At 42.6% G+C, this 18,121-nt stretch overlaps 1 protein-coding gene across 1 annotated transcript; it reads right to left on the reverse strand.

The window, feature by feature from the left end:
- Positions 1 to 500: 500 nt before the first annotated feature.
- On the reverse strand, positions 501 to 15,327 carry il2rb (interleukin 2 receptor, beta). The gene is made up of 10 exons (XM_033644454.2): positions 15,053 to 15,327; positions 12,053 to 12,150; positions 11,553 to 11,697; positions 11,370 to 11,436; positions 11,081 to 11,174; positions 10,704 to 10,849; positions 8,686 to 8,872; positions 8,449 to 8,551; positions 8,283 to 8,361; positions 501 to 6,030 (listed from the first exon to the last, which is right to left on the reverse strand). The coding sequence occupies exons 2-10, from the start codon at positions 12,135 to 12,137 to the stop codon at positions 5,260 to 5,262; spliced, it is 1,677 nt and encodes a 558-aa protein (XP_033500345.2). The 5' UTR covers positions 12,138 to 12,150; positions 15,053 to 15,327; the 3' UTR covers positions 501 to 5,259.
- Between the last annotated feature and the right edge of the window lie 2,794 nt (positions 15,328 to 18,121).

Here is an 18,121-nt window from a genome sequence, read left to right on the forward strand (position 1 = left end):
TATAGACAGGAATAAAACTGGACAGTTTGATGTGTTTAAGTGCTACTGAAGAAGAGATTTCTGGCTCAGAGTATGAGGAGAAACTCATTTTGACCTTCGAACAACCTTTAAAATATGTATTCCGTTAACGGTGTATGGGCTAAAAAATGTAACTAGTAGCCAAGATATGACCATGAAACTTCCCAAGTTGATTGCTTAAATCAAGACAATTATTTATTGTATTACAACTTTACTGATATTTGAATATGCATATGAGGCATTATCTCATGAAATGCACATTTTTGGCATACATTTCCAGAACAGATACCTGAACTAAAACTTCTGAACTTCCACCAGTCTTAAAGAAAACATGTTATGGAAGCAATATAGCCCAAATCTCAAACTTGACCAGTGTTGATATTTTCAGCTGGGGTGTCTCACCTTTATCAGGATGAAATCAGTGATAAAGATGAACAAACAAATGAGATTGACCAATAAAAACATCAGTGCCTTTCTTGACATTCAGATCAGACCACAATCAATGAATTTAATGCACAAATGCGTCAGTTTCAGACACTTAAACACCAGGTTGGGTCATGTGAGCGATTACAAACAATGTCTCCAAAGTCTTCTCTGAAGCAATGCTCATTCTTTATTAAATGTATTTAGTACTTTTTACAAAATCAAAGCACATTTAAATCATTTTTTACTGCTTTTCGAAATTCCATATCTGCCTGTAGGAATGATTTTTTTTAAATGATATCAGTAGTATGTCTGTAAGATTTAGGTTAAAGTAATGAAAAGCAAAGTAGGCTACAGAACTGCTGGATTTTTTTGTCTGTGTTTTTTTTTTTTTTTAATAAAAAGAGTGTCGTTAATAACTGACAGCAACATTTAGCCTAGAGTAACATCTACTTCATGCATCACTTGGCAGTTTATAGTATTTTAATACTAATGCAGTATAGCTAATTGAAACAAACAAACAAAAAGATGGTTTAAGTAGGAGTCCAGCAGTATTGTACACATTCAACAGTGAGGTATCGTACACCACCCTACACACACGTATCTGCTACATATAGACCCAGCGGTCCCAGTCTATAAACAGTTTACACAACTGGTCAGTTTTTACCCGCCATTTGGCTCAAAGTCAGGTTGTTATTTAACACTGCTGTGATTATGATAAAAATAAAAATAGATATAGATAATAGAATAGATAAACAAGTCATTTTTTATCAAACAAACTCATTTGACAATCAACACAGGCAACTGAATATGAAAATAGCCAATTAGCCAATTAGCAACCTGTTACCTAAGCTAGCACGCTGTCATATGGTTTCTCCGAAATCCACCGCAAAAGCTCAGTTTTTTAACGTACTTGAGGCAAAAGTCCAGACCGAAATATTACAAAGGGGAGGAGTGGGAATGAATGGGCTTCTGGTTGCCTTGTCTCCGTACACATACATAAGTTGAAACGAGGTGTTAGTCTATTGTCAGGTTTACGTATTTCAATTAGATATAAAATATCCATCTAGTTGAGTTAAGGATTCCTGACATAAACCAAAAATACAATTTATGTAATTAAATAAAATAAAACTGAGATGATTACACTGTAAGAATCTCTGTAACTCAAAGAATTTAGCTAATTTACTTTAATAAAGTTTATATAATAATTGTAAATAAATTCTGTCTATTTCAAATATGTTGAATTTATTAAAGGTTAGGTAATTACAATCAATATATTGGAGATACATAGGATTTACTGACAGTAATTACACAAATTTTACTAAAGTAAATTAACTAAATTCTATGAGCTTTTGTTACACAAATTCTCAAAGTCTATTCATCTTAGTTTTAATAGATTTAATTACATAAATGGCACTTTTTCCATTTGTGTTAGAATTACTTGACTCATGTGGACGTAATTTATATGTAATGGACCAAATAATTATTCACAGTGTGTCTCAGACTTTCCCTTTAAACTCTGTTCTCACATGTACTTATATCTTACACAATCTCATGACCACAGATTCCTGTTATTGTTATTAGTCAGGAAAGTCAATCTAATGTTGATTTGGAGTCACTATAGCAACAAATACAGCATAAAAATGTTCATTTCAAAGCTGCTCCAGTTAAATATTTATATCAGTTATTAATAAAATGACTGTGTAATGTGAAAGGGGTTGCTAACTGAGACATACCAGTACAGAATAATCACCCGACCCAGTTCCCCTCACCTCGATGGAACATTTTAACGAGTTTCGTGCATTGTTTTCTGTTTACTTCACTGCTTTGGCTCAGTCTCACTGCACTCATTAACCTTGTTTCCAGTAGCAGTTTTTAGCAAAAAACTGCACACAGTGGTGCATTTAGCAGTTAAGGAGCCAGTAGCTGGTGGAGACCAAAACAGAGCAAAAAGAAGAGAAGGAATATTAGATTTACAATCAAGTGGCCAGAGACATGACTCAGAGTAAATGCTAACATAGCTCAATGTCAGTTCGTTGTGTAAACAAGCAACTGTGTGCTAAGACGTTCCCAGAAAACACTTAATACAGTTACAATATGTCAGTTATACGCTCTCGGATTGTTTTGTCTTCCAAGTGACCAAAACATGAATCAAGTAGAAGCAGGGTGGGTTTTTTTGGCACAACTACACCTACGTCCAAGGTGCATGGAGAAGGGAAAGGAGTTAAAGAGGTGAAAACTCCAGCAACACTTGTAGTTAACAGAATAACTTTATGCGAGAGTTTTGACCTAAAATTATTTAAAAATAAATGCAGGTTTAAAACATAAAAATCGTGGAATTTGTAAAAACACAGTTGACCATTCCTAAGTCCCGCCCCTTTTTGCTCTGTTGAGCAAGTTTGGAACCCGACAGAACCTCAGTGCATGCTCTGTGCTGGGGCGGCATGGTGATGTGGTGGTTAGCACTCTCGCCTCACAGCAAGAGAGTTGCCGGTTCGATCCAAGGCGTGGGAGCCCTTCTGTGCGGAGTTTGCATGTTCTCCCTGTGTCAGCGTGGGTTCTCTCCGGGCACTCCGGCTTCCTCCCACAGTCCAAAGACATGCAGATTGGGGACTAGGTTAATTGATAACTCTAAATTGTCTGTAGGTGTGAATGTGAGCGTGAGTGGTTGTTTGTCTCTATGTGTCAGCCCTGCGATAGTCTGGCGACCTGTCCAGGGTGTACCCTGCCTCTCGCCCGATGTCAGCTGGTATAGGCTCCAGCCCCCCCCGCGACCCTCAAGAGGATGAAGCGGTTAGAAGATGAATGAATGAATGAATGAATGCTCTGTGCTGGGCTCTGCTATGTTTAAAGGAAAACCAAATGTTCAAGATGGTTAACAGATGTGGTTGGGGACTGTCACAAACTTCATAGACACATGACATTGATTAGTTGCATCCTAAGTGGAGGTGCATGATATTGGATTTTTTACCAATATCCGATATGCTGATACGTAACAACTCAGCTGACCAATAACCGATTATGATATATCAACTTTTTTCCCTACGCAACCGCAGTTGGTTCGGATTGAGGTCGAACACGTTCTCACCACAAACGAACCGCACCAGAGTTCAGAGTTCAAACTCAAGTTTGTTTGCCACCTACATGCGGATCATTTGGGCAGGTGAGAGCACAGCCATCACACTCAGGTGCGCACCAAAACAACGGAAAATGATCCAACCGGACCACCTCTTCAAGAAGGTCTCAGTCCGGTTGTTTTCATCTGAGTGCAATTGCTGTGTTCACACCTGCCCAAACAAACCACACTTGGGGGGCAAACGAACTTGAGTTTCGCAGATGTGAAAGCACCCTAAGATAACATGATTTGTCATCAGCAAGAAAAGATCAAGGCTCATGTTCCTTTGTTTATATCATCTCTGTAAAGGTGTGGACACGCCAAACCGACATCAAAGAACCAGCGGCGACAAAAGCCAACTGTTGCGTCGTCTACGTCGCCTCATGGTGCCTCACGTCGCCTCACGTCGCCTCACGTCGCCCTGTGTCAGTTGCATTTGAACACACTACACGGACTACATCCGACGGCTAAGTGGCACGTACGTTCTGCGCCTGCGTGAGAGAGAGCGCCGAGTGACAGAGTGGTACATCCTGTCAGCCGAGGGGTTTCCTATCTGTGCAGCCGAGCACCGCAGCACCTCCACGGACTATTACATCCAGACGGTCCCGGTGTTTCCTCCGCAGGCTCCACTTCACTCAGCTGCCCGATAAACCCGCTGCTTCTTCCCACTTTAACCTGAATAACAAACCAGGGCCCGGTGCTCTGGTTGGATCCAAACGTAGAGCTGGGGCTAGCTCAGAGACTAGCGGAGGCTAACTGGCTGTGCTTCCCTCCGGTCATGCTGCGGCTAACACTCCGCTAGCCGCTCCCAGCTAGCCCCGGTTTGTTATTCTGGTTAAAGGCAGTCGGTCTGTCAGGCAGCTGAGTGAAGTGGAGCCTGAGGAGGAAGCACCGGTTAGCCCCGGTTTCATTACAGGCAGATTCACTCGCTACAGGGACGAGGAAAAAAAAACCTGAACAGCCAGTCAGAGTGGTCTCTCTCACCGATGAGCTCTGCTGCCGATTCAACATGCTCAATCGGCCAAAAAGCCTCTGCTGCCGCCTAAGTGCTGACGGTGTGGGACACAGAGCAAAAACTAGGCCAACAGACGCTCACCGACGGCCCAACTTTGGTCGATGGCCGACCGTCGGCTTGGTGTGTCAGGGCCTTAACGCTACGTGCTGCCCCAAAGTAGCGTAACTTTCTGCAGCAAATAGAGACTTTAGGTCACCATGATCTATATTCAGTAATAAATAAACAGAGTGCTTTACTGATCTCCAGAAGGGGGAAAGGGGACATTGATCCGGCAGTGTCAGTGACTCAGTCTTGCCATCCTCGGTCTCTACTTCTATCTTTTTCATCGAAGACTGTGCGTCATTTTGCCTTGTTCAATATCAACACATCTTTCCACTACATACTGTAGTCCTATCTGTCTGCTTCTATATTGCCTGACGCCATGAAACACTTACACTTTGCAGCCAAACAGAACCAGCGTCGCCATGTTTCTTTTTGTCAAGCTTGTCCGATCTAGCAACAGTAACTAAGGGGGGCAGGACTTTGGAGAGGGTCATTTGTCTTTGTCAAAACTGCACAAGAACACTCCACATATTCTGTCAGATATGCTCAACTCCACAATCATATTAGAAACAACAATCAGTCAGGTTTGTGATGTAAACAATTTACAACCATCACACAGGGATTCTTCTATATTCATGACAAGTTTTCAGATGGATTTATTGCTGAATGTTGTCTGCAGCTCTTTCAGGGTCAAATACCCTTTTTTACCCGTCTCCACAGGCATGGAGGAAGACCTGCACATGGCACCAGCCATAGGCCAGGCTGTATAGCTGACACCAGCAGTTGCCACAGGTTCATCTGCTTGCTGGCTTTCACAGTATACCTGACTTAGGCCGGGAGTGTTGGGAGGAGGTGGAGCAGAGGCGGGAGGGCACACATGGGAGGGAAAATGGACAGGGAGGATGAGAAGAGGAGGGCTCTGGTGATCATTTGAAACTTCTTTCCCCTCGACATCCACAACCCTTTTGTCCTCCTTGTCCTCTTCATTTTCCTGTTCAATGCCAAGACCAGAGTCTGGGCTCTGTGGCTCCCTCTTCAAGCTCTCATACATTGGTGAGATGTCGAAGGAAGGGCAGAGGGAGAGGTGTAGGCTGTTGTGCAGGTTGTGGAAATCATCCTTATAGGTGAAGTAGACAGGGTTGGGGTCAGCTCGAGCTGAGCCGCTGGAGGAGCTGGACATGAAGTAGCCCATGTTAGAGAAGCAGGATGAGGAGGAGGAGGAATTGTCAACAACCCTGCTGGTGTTCGAGCCAGCTGAGGGGTAGCTGCTGAAGTGGAGCAGGGCGCTGGTGGAGCCAGAGGAGGGAGAGGTGGAGGGGGCCACATCCCAGCTGTCGCACACCTCAACTGGCGAGATGCGGTCATGTGGCTGGGCCGTGAAGAATGACTCAGAGGCTGACAGAGGATTCAGCCATTTCTGGGGAAACAGAAACAGAGATTTAGAAGAGAAAATATAACCTAAGAAATTTGAAGTCGTGATTGTCCTGAGCGTTTGTGTGTGAATGTTTATTTCTGATTTTCTCAGAGAGGGCTCTGTGTGAGTGTTGATGTTGGGTGGTACATGTTGGTTTGAACAGAAGCAGCAGACAAACCACACAAAGATGTGTGTTTTTTTTGTGGTTTAAAACTGATTCTACTGATCTGGGCTGTGGCCGAAACGCAGTCCGTTTTCCTGGCAGTCAGCGGTGAGCGGGGGGCGACGTACCTTTACTTCTTATGAACCTGAACCAAAACTGTTAACTGAAAATATGCAAAGAGGTCATTCAACCAAAGAAGCATAGACTCTGTGTCAGCGGCAGAACATAATGGTGATTGGCCCTGGTGCAGATATATTTTCTTGGCCCCTCACCGCTTCCTGAGCACAAGCGCATGTTCGGACACACACAACTGGGGATGGGAACTAATTGGATTTTACTGGTATCATCGATTGCATTTTTTCATTTAGACAAAGGAAACTTTACTAAGCCTGCCTGTGTGGCACTAATGTCACCATAACAGGATATAAACCAACACATTCTCACTCTGACCTCGTCACATATTGACGTTCAGTCATGGACTTTCCATGTCCACACACGACGTGTAAGATACCCTGGGTGTGTTGGTTGTTTGCCATGTCAAGTTCTGACTGCATTGTCGTCTTTCAAAATACGCTTCCGTTTTCACAGGAAATTTAACATTTACATACAGTCTCTTTCAAAATAAAAGCACTACGTATGTACAACACTGCAAATTGACGTTTTTTGGCATTCCTGTAATTTAAGCCCATGTCACGTAGAAAGGTGTTTAAGCATATTCCTGGTGTTTCCACCCTGAGGTGAAATGATTGTTTTACAGACATACGCAGCACTGTTGACATCTTTCTTGAAATGAAATGAAGCCATGCTTTGGACTGTTTCTTTCTCTTTGCCATGACTCCTTCTTACTCCAAGTTTCCAGCAGCATAGACAGTTCGATGTCATTGTTTTGCAACTGTCAAAAAAACATCAATAAAAGGAACTGATATGCTTGGAGGCATATTGTACAATACTGATGGATCAGACAGTTTGAACCAGTTCTCAACTGGAATTACCTCCTATCTCTACACAACCGCTCCAGACTGTTGTAAAGCAGACAATATTGCTGTGTCACCACTGAGAGGCTCCAAATGCAGCTCCCATCCTGCAAACCAGCCTGTCATCAGCACCAAGGACAGCAGTCAAAGCACCATATTTATTAATGCTAATCTAAAGGCCCTGACACACCAAGCTGACCGTCGTCCGCCTGTCAATGTTGGGCTGTCAGTGAGCGTCTGTCACACTAGTCTTTGCAGTGTGTCCTGCACTGTTGGCCCTTGTCGGCTTTTTTCAGCCAATTCAGCATGCTGAATCAGTGACAGTGACGACAGAGGCCATCGAGAATCAAATCACTCTGACTGGCAGTTCAGCTCTGAACACGAGAAGAGAAACAGAAGGCTGGAATTGAACCTGCAGCTGCTGAGGCAAGGACATTGCTTTCATATATGGGACACCTGCTCTACCCATTAAGCCACCAGTCGCCCCAGATTGTGCTGTTAATGTGCTAATTGGTGTCACGATGGTGTTCCAGTTTACCCCCTTTTGTTTTGTCTTTTAAGTTTTTTGTTTTGGGGGATGACAGCTCAAGAATGACAGGGAAGGGCCACAGCTTGGAATCGAACCTGGGCGGCTGCAAGGACAAACACTCTACCAGGTGAGCAAGAGGTCGCCCTCTGGTTTCCCTTTTTTCCCTGAAGATTCCAGATTTCTGCTGTCTGCTGGTGTGGAGAGTTTCAGGCACAGATCAAACATGCTGGTTGGCTGTTGGCTGTAGTCTTTGCAGTGTGTTCATGTGACACGACGCAGCATTCGGCTTTTGTCGCCACTAGTTCTTTGATTTTGGTTTGGTGTGTCTGGGCCTTAACAGCCTGCCCTGGATTAAAACCACCACAGCCTGATTTAAAAGGTGTATATATCACTATCAAAACCATAACTGTTATATGCAAGGTGGGACTGTGGTAGATATATCTGTTAAAAGTAATTTTAGTGTTATTGTAGTAGTCAGTGCATGAGAGGGCTGGCCCAGCTATAATAGCGAAGCAGCAAACATTGCCTTACTGCAGGGGCCACAGAGTACAGAGTGGTAAAAATGCTCTGTGAGAACATTTATTTTTACCTTTAGATTCCCTCCGTGGTCAGAGTGGAGAGTGTGGAAGTATTTCGAGGGGTTTGGTACTGGCTTTCCTTTGAGGAGCCTGAAACGGCAAAAAGGAGCCATTAGATTAGACATACTATCTGATAACACACACAAATGAACACACACAAATTGACATCATACTCACCCCCTGTTTGCACAACTCTTGTAAAGGACCAGTGTTATGATGATGAGACTCAAGCTGAAAATCACTCCTCGCGTTATCTGTGATGACTGACCCAGAAGCCAATCTGAAACAGAGAAAATGTATGTTCCCTCTCAGACTGACTAGGATCATTTTGGAACCCCAGAAAGCACTCTATTTCCTCGTTAACATGAGAACTGTAAACCTGTGAGCTGTTGCTGTAATGCACGGTGTTGTTACCTTCATCCTGTGATGTCACCACCACATCTGTTGCTTCCACCCAGGATGCTGTCGGACTCCAGTTGCTCCAGTGGCTTTTGTGCAGCTGTGAAATGGGTTTGACTCTCACTCTGACGTGGCAGTGCCCCTTAAATCGCCCAGCAGGTATCCTTAGCTCTTGTTCTTGTGTAGGCTGAATGTTGGCGTCCTGATAACAGATAATAATCCGGCAATATATCTAAGTCAGGGTGGATCTTAACAACCACAAACAAAATGGTCAAGGTGATTTAAATAATGAGCGGCAACAGCTCTGCTTCATTTGCATTTGTATGACGTAGGCTACGTGTGAAACCAGGCATCGATGCAACATAAATATAAGCAACATTAAGATCAAACTTCAGTGGGGAAGGGGAAGTGACAGCAAAACTAAAAGGCTATGAGGAGCTGATGTTAGCGATGCATGATATCACACTTTTAAAATGAGTAATAACAATCTGGCTATTGATTAAAAAGAAGACACAAATTTGCGCAAATGGTGACAAAAAATGGTGGTCAGATAATCACAAGGAAAATTTCTGCAAATATATTTTCACCTTAAAATCTAGTGTGGGGAATTTATCATAGTTTTAGCCATGCTAGCAGCATGCTAATCAAAGAAGAATTTATACTTCTGCATTGAATTGACGCTGAAACCATTTTCCTCGGTGGAAACAAAGCTTTATTTACTTTAATTAACAGATAAGAAACTATAAATTATTAAGACAATAAAGCCTCCACAAAAATAGCATTTTATGTCTTGGGTGTGATTTATCCTGGCTTCATATGAGCAGAGGAAATCTCCGCTTGTCACTAGGCTAGTTTATATGATGTATAATGCCATAGGCTTGTGCTAATAGCGTTAGCATGTTGTATTTGTTTTGAAAATGTGTTTAGTATGAGGTAGCTGTTTTGTCAGTGAATTTTGTGAGTTGTAATAGAGTCTAATTTTGTAATGTTACCTTTGTTAAATGTTGCTGTTGTCCCCATTTTTATATGAGAAGAGGAAAAGTCCGCTAGCCGGTAGGCTACTTTGTAAAATGTAAAATGCCATAGGCTTGTGCTAATAACGTTAGCATGTTGTATTTGTGGGGAAAATATGTGTCCACCGCCGACTAGTGTTTTGGAGGTGTAACTGCAGAGTGACACAAACACACCACCGCACAAGTATAAATGCTCACAACAGTGTGCGTAGGCTACGTGTGTAGGGTCTGCCACACAAGTTTAAATCCCGCTGCTGGTGAACATGGTAAACATTATGCCTGCTAAGCAAAAGCATGTTAGCACTGTCACTGTGAGTGTGTTAGCATGCTGATGTTAGCATTTAGCTCACAGCACCTGTGTGCCTGACGACAGTCTCACAGAGCTGCTGGCATGGCTGTAGACTCTTAGGGCTCTATTTAAATCTAAATCTAAATCTATAGCACATGTTCATGGTGCATTTAGGGTGTCCAACAGTCCAACTTTTAAATCTCTTAATGAGGAGTCAGACAGCAGCTCTGCAGCTCTGCTCTCTGCTATGTCCACATTTTACAGAATGTAGCCTAATTAATATTTTCATTGTTAATGATGTATTATGTTACCCATCCTCCCATTCCTGTGTGTAACAAGCAGAGTGTATGAGCACTGTGAACCCACCAGTGTAGGTACATATTGCTTTCTGAATAATGCGCCCATAGCAGGAAAACTCTGCGCCACTGTGTCTTTAGATCACATTTTTATTGGTCAGTGGTGCAATTACTTCCTGCTGCCTCAAAATAGCAATGCACCAACAACGTGCCTGACCACACCACATTTTCTATACGTGGGCGCTGGCTGTGAAAATGACAACTGCGTCAGACTGAAACTTACATTAAAAGCTGTGCTTTGCTGTGCATCACTTTCCACTGGGTGTTTACAGACAGGGCTCATATAGCATTGTTATAAAAAGAAAAAGAGTGGAGTAAATATGAGTTGTATTTTTTAAAAAGCCCATTCGTGCATGCATGTGCAGCGACACTCACGTTCCATGTCTTGTTTTTCTCCGTGATCTGAACTTGGAAGTCAAAGGATGTGATGAAGTGAGAGCGAGGACTGCCTGGAGTCCACGATATCCTCGTCTCATTGGCTGTGCTGCTGACATTGGGGACGCCTGGAGGATGCATTTTGACTGTATGCACACACAGACACACACAGACACACACAGACATATGCAGAAAGTGTGCACTGAATCCTGATGTTTAAATAGCCTGACAAACTATTTCTGGGTGACGCTTTTTTGAAAACCAGCAATTTAAAATTTAACGGAAGCTACACTATTTATTTATTTTTGCTGTGTTTCCGATGACCTCCTAAACACGTTAACCTCATGCATGTTTTTGAGGAAGTAAAAGCCACTCACTGTGTTTGTATGGAGAATAATTTGTGAGGTTCTCCACCAACGTGCCATTACACTCCATGCTGATGTACGGCATGTCTTTGAAAGAGTTGAATTCCTACAGGGACCCATAATATCATCAATTAAACAGTTCTCAACAAGCGTTTAGCTTTGGAGCAAGACTGTATGAATTTATTCTGTATTTCATGACATCATTTTTTACATGATGGCTGATCTAGAAATTCAAAAGTCAATGATCAGTGATAAAATGTGACATGTGCATGTTCTAATGAATGATATGTACGTGACTTACTTCATTTTCAAAGACAAAACTGCAGCCTGGGGGAGATTTTCTGTGTCGTTTCATCCTGCAGCTTCGACTAAGTAAAGTAAAAAAAAAAAAAAAAAAGACAAAAATCACCATTAACTGCTGCAGATTTGACCACCAGACAGAGCTCAAAATATGGAAACAAACGGTTTATCTCTAACATCTTACATAATTGTTCCGGGATATCTCATGTAGTTCTTTAAGATCCAGGTTGTCTTCACACCGATGATCCAGCAGTCCACACCAGGAGCCAGGGGAGCGCCGTCCCACGTACAGCTGACATTGTTGACAAAGTCGTTCACACAGGAGAGTCCTTGAGTCACAGAGACATAACAAGAAGAGGGAGATTAGGATGGTGTCTCTTTATCAGTGTCACCGGACTTGTAGGGGCATTCAGATAAAGCTGTGATACCTACTTGAGTTGCAGTTGCAAGGTTACAGAATAATCAGTGAAATTCCCCTGAGGGAGTTTTTAGCTTTAAAATGTTTTACTCAATATACTGTAATGCAGGAAAGAGACTTTGCTGTTTCACTTTGCTTCAAAAATTACAAATTCAGCAGGAAGACGAAATAAAAAAGCTCAGTTAAAGAGTTATTATTTTCTATCCCCTGTGCCTAAAGGACAGTAACACAGAGGCTGTTACAGTTACAGCCGTACTCAGTTATACCTTGCGAGCCTTTGTGAGAGTGGGCTGCATGCACTGAGAACAGACCCACCAGGACGTATAAGGACACCAGGATCTCCGTGGCCATGATCGCAGTATGACTGTGAACAGAGAGGGTCAGCACATACCGTAAATTAAAATGAGATTCTGAGTCATCGGTTTTTTTTTGTGTCTCAATGACTAATGGGAACAACAATTTTTGAAACTGGTCTAGAACGAAGTGAGAGCGCTGCAGATGGCAGCAGCAAAACAAGTTGCGATATAACCATTCAGGGCATGTTCGCACAGACAGTTTACATCCACTAAAAGTGTTTGTTTTTGCCACTGACAGGCTCAGATTATCATTATAAGTGTGTGACAACATTGTGGAAAAGATCCCGACAGAGATAGACCTTTTAAATGTTAAAATGTAAGATCCTTTTTGTTTAACCAGAAACAGGCCTGAAATTGCTTTCGTCAAACCCACCAGACTCCATTTAGATAAACAGTAACTTTATCTTTAAAACATTCTTCATTCAAAGTCGACAAACACAAAACAAAACTAACAAAAGCTGTCTGGATTACTCTTGCCACTGTTCCAACAACCAGCAACTCTAGTTCGGTTCAAATAAACCCTTAACTCACCCACTTAGATGTTAAGATATGTTGGCTCTATGCATGCTGAAATTACTGTTTATTCACATGGAATCTGGTCCACAAATGAGACAGGAATCAGCTGCTGGCCACCCCACTGTCTATTGTGTTGTGGTCAGTGAGTCAACGGATAGTTTATTTCATTGAGCTGACAGTTCCTTGGGAAGACGAAGTGGAAGAAGCCTATGAAAGAAAAAAGCTTAGGTGTGCAGACTTAGGAGCAGAAGCTGAGCAGCGAGGATGGAAAACTAGGATTTGTCCAGTGGAAGTGGGGTGTAGGGGATTCATAGCAAGATCAGCTGTCTCGCTCCTGGGGGAACTCGGAGTGCGGGGACAGAGTTTGAGGAAGACAGTGAGGGAAATGTCAGATGAAGCAGCCAGAGCTAGTCAGTGGATTTGGATGAGAAAGAGTAATGTCAGTTGGGGGAGAGGCGGGGTTCACCCTGGACAGGTCTATCAGACTATCACAGGGCTGACACATAGAGACAGACAACCATTCACACTCACATTCACACCTACAGACAATTTAGAGTCACCAGTTTTTCTGTCCATGGAATTCTTTATGGGTCCATGTCATTGGTCCGACAGCCCATTGGTCCGACATCCCATTAATCAGACAGTCCGCGGTGCTGAACGGCTCCCGGCGGGTGTATTTCTACCTTGATGGTGCGCCGCGACCGGCTCTGGGTCAGCTGGGAAAGGCTTGAGGCGAAGCAGGCTCACAGCTTATGTGTTTGCCACTTTCTTTTTCATTTTAAGTGGTTTTTGTGCCTAAACCTAACCAGACCTTAACCACAGGGCATCATGATGATTTCGGAACGGACTTCGGAACAATGGGTTTAATATGGTCGGAACAATGGGCTGTTGGACCAATGGGCAGTTCCCATTCTTTACCTAAAGAACTCAAACTGGATCCTGATTTTGATAACTTTAAACTCAAACTGAAACGGTTTTTGAAGAGGAATCAGTTATGCAGTCATGATAATTTAAGTTTGTTCTGTCTATATGTTTTATTGTTGTTTATACTTTGCGCTGTTACTTGTGTTTCTGTTGCTGAGTCTTTTGTATCTTAAGACCCAGTGAGGGACGGGCATTGCAGATCAGCTTAGGCTATAAATGCTGTGGTGTGTAGCATTTATGTGTGCTACATACTTGTCCCTATGGAAATAAACATGGAGAAAACCCACACTGACACGAAGAGAACATGCAAAGTCTGCACAGAAGGGCTCCCCCACCCTGGGGTTCGAACCAGCATCCCTTTTGCTGTGAGGCAATAATGCTAAAAACAAAAGTTTGTCTCTGTAGGGATCCTTTCCATAATGTTGTCAGACACTTAAATAACAATCTGAGCCTGTCAGTGGCAAAAACAAACACTTTTAGTAGATGTAAATTAACAAGTGGTTTCACCGCTGCCAACTGCGGCTGGACCAGTTTTCAAAAACGTTTTTTAGTTTGTAACTTAGACACAACAACATGGGAAATAGAGCCCAGGTTGGAAAACACGGAACTTACCCTTTAAAAAACAAAAAGGGGTGCATACATGTTTAACCCAACCGCAGCACTTGCAGTATATCTAAGTGGTGGTTATCATGACCACATTGTACCTGGGGTGGATCAAGAAGAAGTTTCTACCTCTACATGATTTTTTTTTTCTTTAATGCATAGAAACTAATTTCTGAAACTGCATCAGCCAATCATCAGCCGCGTGCTGTGTGGTTCTGAGAGTGAGAAAACAACACCAGATCCATACTGAGCTTCATACTCATCCTGAGAAGGTGGCAACTCGCACTTATAAGTGAAACTTGACCGAGATCACTGGCACCTGTGCTACTGCACGACATATAAAAAATTAAGAGTGTGTGACAGTAAGTGCTCCATACTGGTCATGCTGATCATTAATAAGTATCACACTTTGTTTTGTGACTTCATGTTTCACATTCAGGCATTTCTGCTGATAAAACAATGAAAAATAGAATAAACTGTCTTTTGTATATATATTATTGTACAGATTGACTTTATATGACCTTAAGATGAGCAATATTTTCTTACTGTCACAGACTGTCACAGACATTGTCACCAGTCTGAGTCATCGACCATTTTTTTTTTCCATCAAAGCCTGAACTGAGCAGGACTATGAGTAACTTTATGGAAAGTGCAGATGTGTCACCGTAATTTATGTTATTACATAACGTACAGAAGAAACAAAACCAATTGTTCCGAGCTATGACAGCAGATAAAGAAACTTACACATCATCTAAATAGAAATTAAATAGCAACAGCCAGAAAAGACACTGTAAAAATAAGTGGTAGAATAAATAGACACATTATTCTTGTATTATTTTTACCAGCAGTTGTAAAATTAAAAAGTACCTGAAGAGCCGTGGTCAGTAAAGGTAGCAGAGGGTTCCTGAGGGGAAACACATTGTCGCCTCCTCTGCTGCACTGACGACTAAAGAAGATTTCCTTTCTTTCTATCTCTCTACTCGCTCATCACTGTCTCACCCTCTTGTGCAATCTTCCTCTGTCTCTCTTTTTCTGTCAATCATCCCTCTGTCTCCTCATTCTCGCCCCTCTCTCTTCTTTAAAGTGCCCAGTGACATTTTCCACTTGTAACCACAGCCTGTGACCGGGGCTTACAGGAAGCCTTATGAAGCCGTGTGTGATGATGTGAGAGGACGGGTGGTGGCGGGGGTGGGGGGTGGGGGGGTGGGGGGGGTGCAGAGCAGAGCACCTCCTCCTGCTCACCAGCAGCAGCAGCTCTACCTGGATGCCGTTAAGATAATAATTGCACTGAAAACAAGAAATACAAAGCACACCACATCCTGTTTCAATCACAACGTAAAGTGGGTTATATAAAGGGAAACTTGCACATTTGTCCTATGAAGTGGTTTAAGTCAATGAAACTCTAGTTTAAAACTGAAGATTCGGAGGATTAAAGTGGCTCAAGCTACCAGATTTAGAACCATGGGGTTACTTTAGATGCACAACACACAAGTTGTACAGCATCAAAACCGCTGCTGTTACAGCCACAACCACTGCAGACACATAGACATACTACTCTGGAGGGGAAGAGCAGAGGAAAGGAGGTTGAGAGTTAAAGCAGCAGCCTGCTCCTCACTCAAAGGTCACCTAACGTTTCAGTTCTGCAGCCACAAGAGATTTCTGATTGTTAGTCTATCTTTCTATCTATCTATCTATCTATCTATCGATCTATCAATCTATCTATCTATCTATTACATTTTTTAAATATTTTATTTGACCCATTTTTTTTTACCAGATTCGCTGCAAAAAAAAGATTGAATAGTTTCATCTACGTAGGTAAAACTGGAGTAGGCAGAAATCTGAATGAGGAAAAAAAATGGCAGAATTTATTTATTGTTTTTCCCATACATTGATTCATTTAATTTTATATCATTGTACTGTTGCACGCAGCGCGTTGGGTTGCTGTCCCTTCATCTTCCTTCCTTCCTCCTTGGATTGTCACTACAGTAGGCAGCAACTCAGGGAAATAGACCTTCGGTCGGTGGCTGTAATGGCTTGTATTTAGCCAGTGCTGATGGTCAGTGACAGCAGCCAGTGTAACCTGTGTAACAGCAGCAACAGAAAGTTTGCTAATCCAGCAGGGAATCGAGTTTGGATTCGAGTTGCTGTTACCATGGACTAGAGGTCTGACTGTAGCTGCTGACCTCTCTCCTCCTGGCTAGGTGGTCTGTAGCAGCAGGAAGTGTGGTGGAGGACACACAGTGATTCGAGGCGCTTCTCTAACATACATAAACGTGAACTTGAAGCTGCAGCTGTGAGCCTTTGGCTTCGGTTTGCAGAAGGCTAAACTGTTAGCGACACTTCCTCTCCATCTCTGAAACACTTATTTCTTATTATTTCCGATATTTACACCTGTTTTGTTTGGTTTATTGTCAGACTCTGTTTTTAATTAGACCATCTTCCTTTTTTGGATTGCTTTGATGTGCCAGTGCTGGAATAGTAACTTTCTCTGCAGCACTGTGCGCCATTGAATCCAGCTTTCACACATCTACATTTGTAGTAACAGCCAATAAGAACACCTTCTCTCTGAAATGGCCTGTGATTAGCCAAACGCTCCTGTTACAGCCAAGATTTTTTGAAGCCTGAAAACAGAGCCAAGGGGAGGTGCAGGAGTCTAGTTTTCACTCAGTCTTCTTGAATTACAATGTCACTTAAGGGATTTATTTGGGGACTTTTGCCCAGTGATGCCGAATGAAACTGCCTACCTCAGTTTTAACCTTATGTAAGCTCCTATTGCTTATTCAGTGGTAATAACTTCAAATATAAAGAAGGCTCTGGAAGTAGAATGCCCCATTTGTTATGTGTGTGATTTAGGCAATGTAAGAATTATTGTTTTATCATCATATTGAGTTTGAAATTAGGGTTTAGTTGAGAAATTAGGGTTATGCTCATCGTATTGTCGCTCTCAGTGTCTAAAACACAACTTTCAGACAACAATTTGTAGGATACTGCTGCATTATCGGGACATCTGAGTGGTTATCTACTTTTCTTAAATAGATAAGATATCGATATCCCTAAGTCAAACAAAGTTCATCCCCTTTCTCATCCCAATAATTTCCGTAAAGTCCCTAATGCCAGGGCTTCCATGATGCAACGATATCTGATATAAGACTCATGCATGCTGCTATCTGTACAAATTGATGTCTATCAAACTATAAGATAGAGTCATTGCAGATAGAGCGGGGAGACAAAGGGATGGAGAAGCAGACAATCATCTGTAAGTGTCTCTTTTCACCCAATTACATTCAACCCTTTGTAGTCAAATGCCAAAATCCGTGTGCAGACAGCAAAGCAGAGCATGCAGAATAGGTAAGATCAATCTTGTGTTATCTACAAGTGTTAATTTCAGTTGAAGTTCAATGAAGGGCCATTGTGAAACACACATCCACGCTGTACACAGACCTACAAACCACAAAGCATTCACCCATACAACTGTTGCAACACAACATGTTTGAACTCAGCTGTCAGCAGCCGCCTGGTTTGGGTGCCTGAGTGTGCTTCAGGTCTGCAGTAGGCCAAAGAGTGATCAGATGCACCACCCACCCATACCCCTCCAACTAGTGCCTGCACCAATTTAGGTGTCAGCATCAGCTAGCAGAGGTAACAGGAGAGACAACGGCGAGGGGGGTTTGAAGCCGCAAAGGAAGAAGAGCTCACATCTCTCACTGAAAGGTCAGAGTCCGCTGTGTCTGAGGCTGGAAGCTGCCGAGAAGGCCATAGTGATGTTTGTGCTCAGACGGCAACAACAAAACAGTCTCCAACAACCACAAAGGCGAGGGGGGGGGTGACTGGAGAGAAGGTGAGAACAATAACAAGGGAGGGCACAGTGAAGATGAAAAACCTGTCACTAAAAACAAACAAGAAAAAGATGATGCAATGAGTAATGTTTACCAACGT

This window comes from Epinephelus lanceolatus, chromosome 18, assembly GCF_041903045.1.
Source record: "Epinephelus lanceolatus isolate andai-2023 chromosome 18, ASM4190304v1, whole genome shotgun sequence".
Taxonomy (NCBI): domain Eukaryota; kingdom Metazoa; phylum Chordata; class Actinopteri; order Perciformes; family Serranidae; genus Epinephelus; species Epinephelus lanceolatus.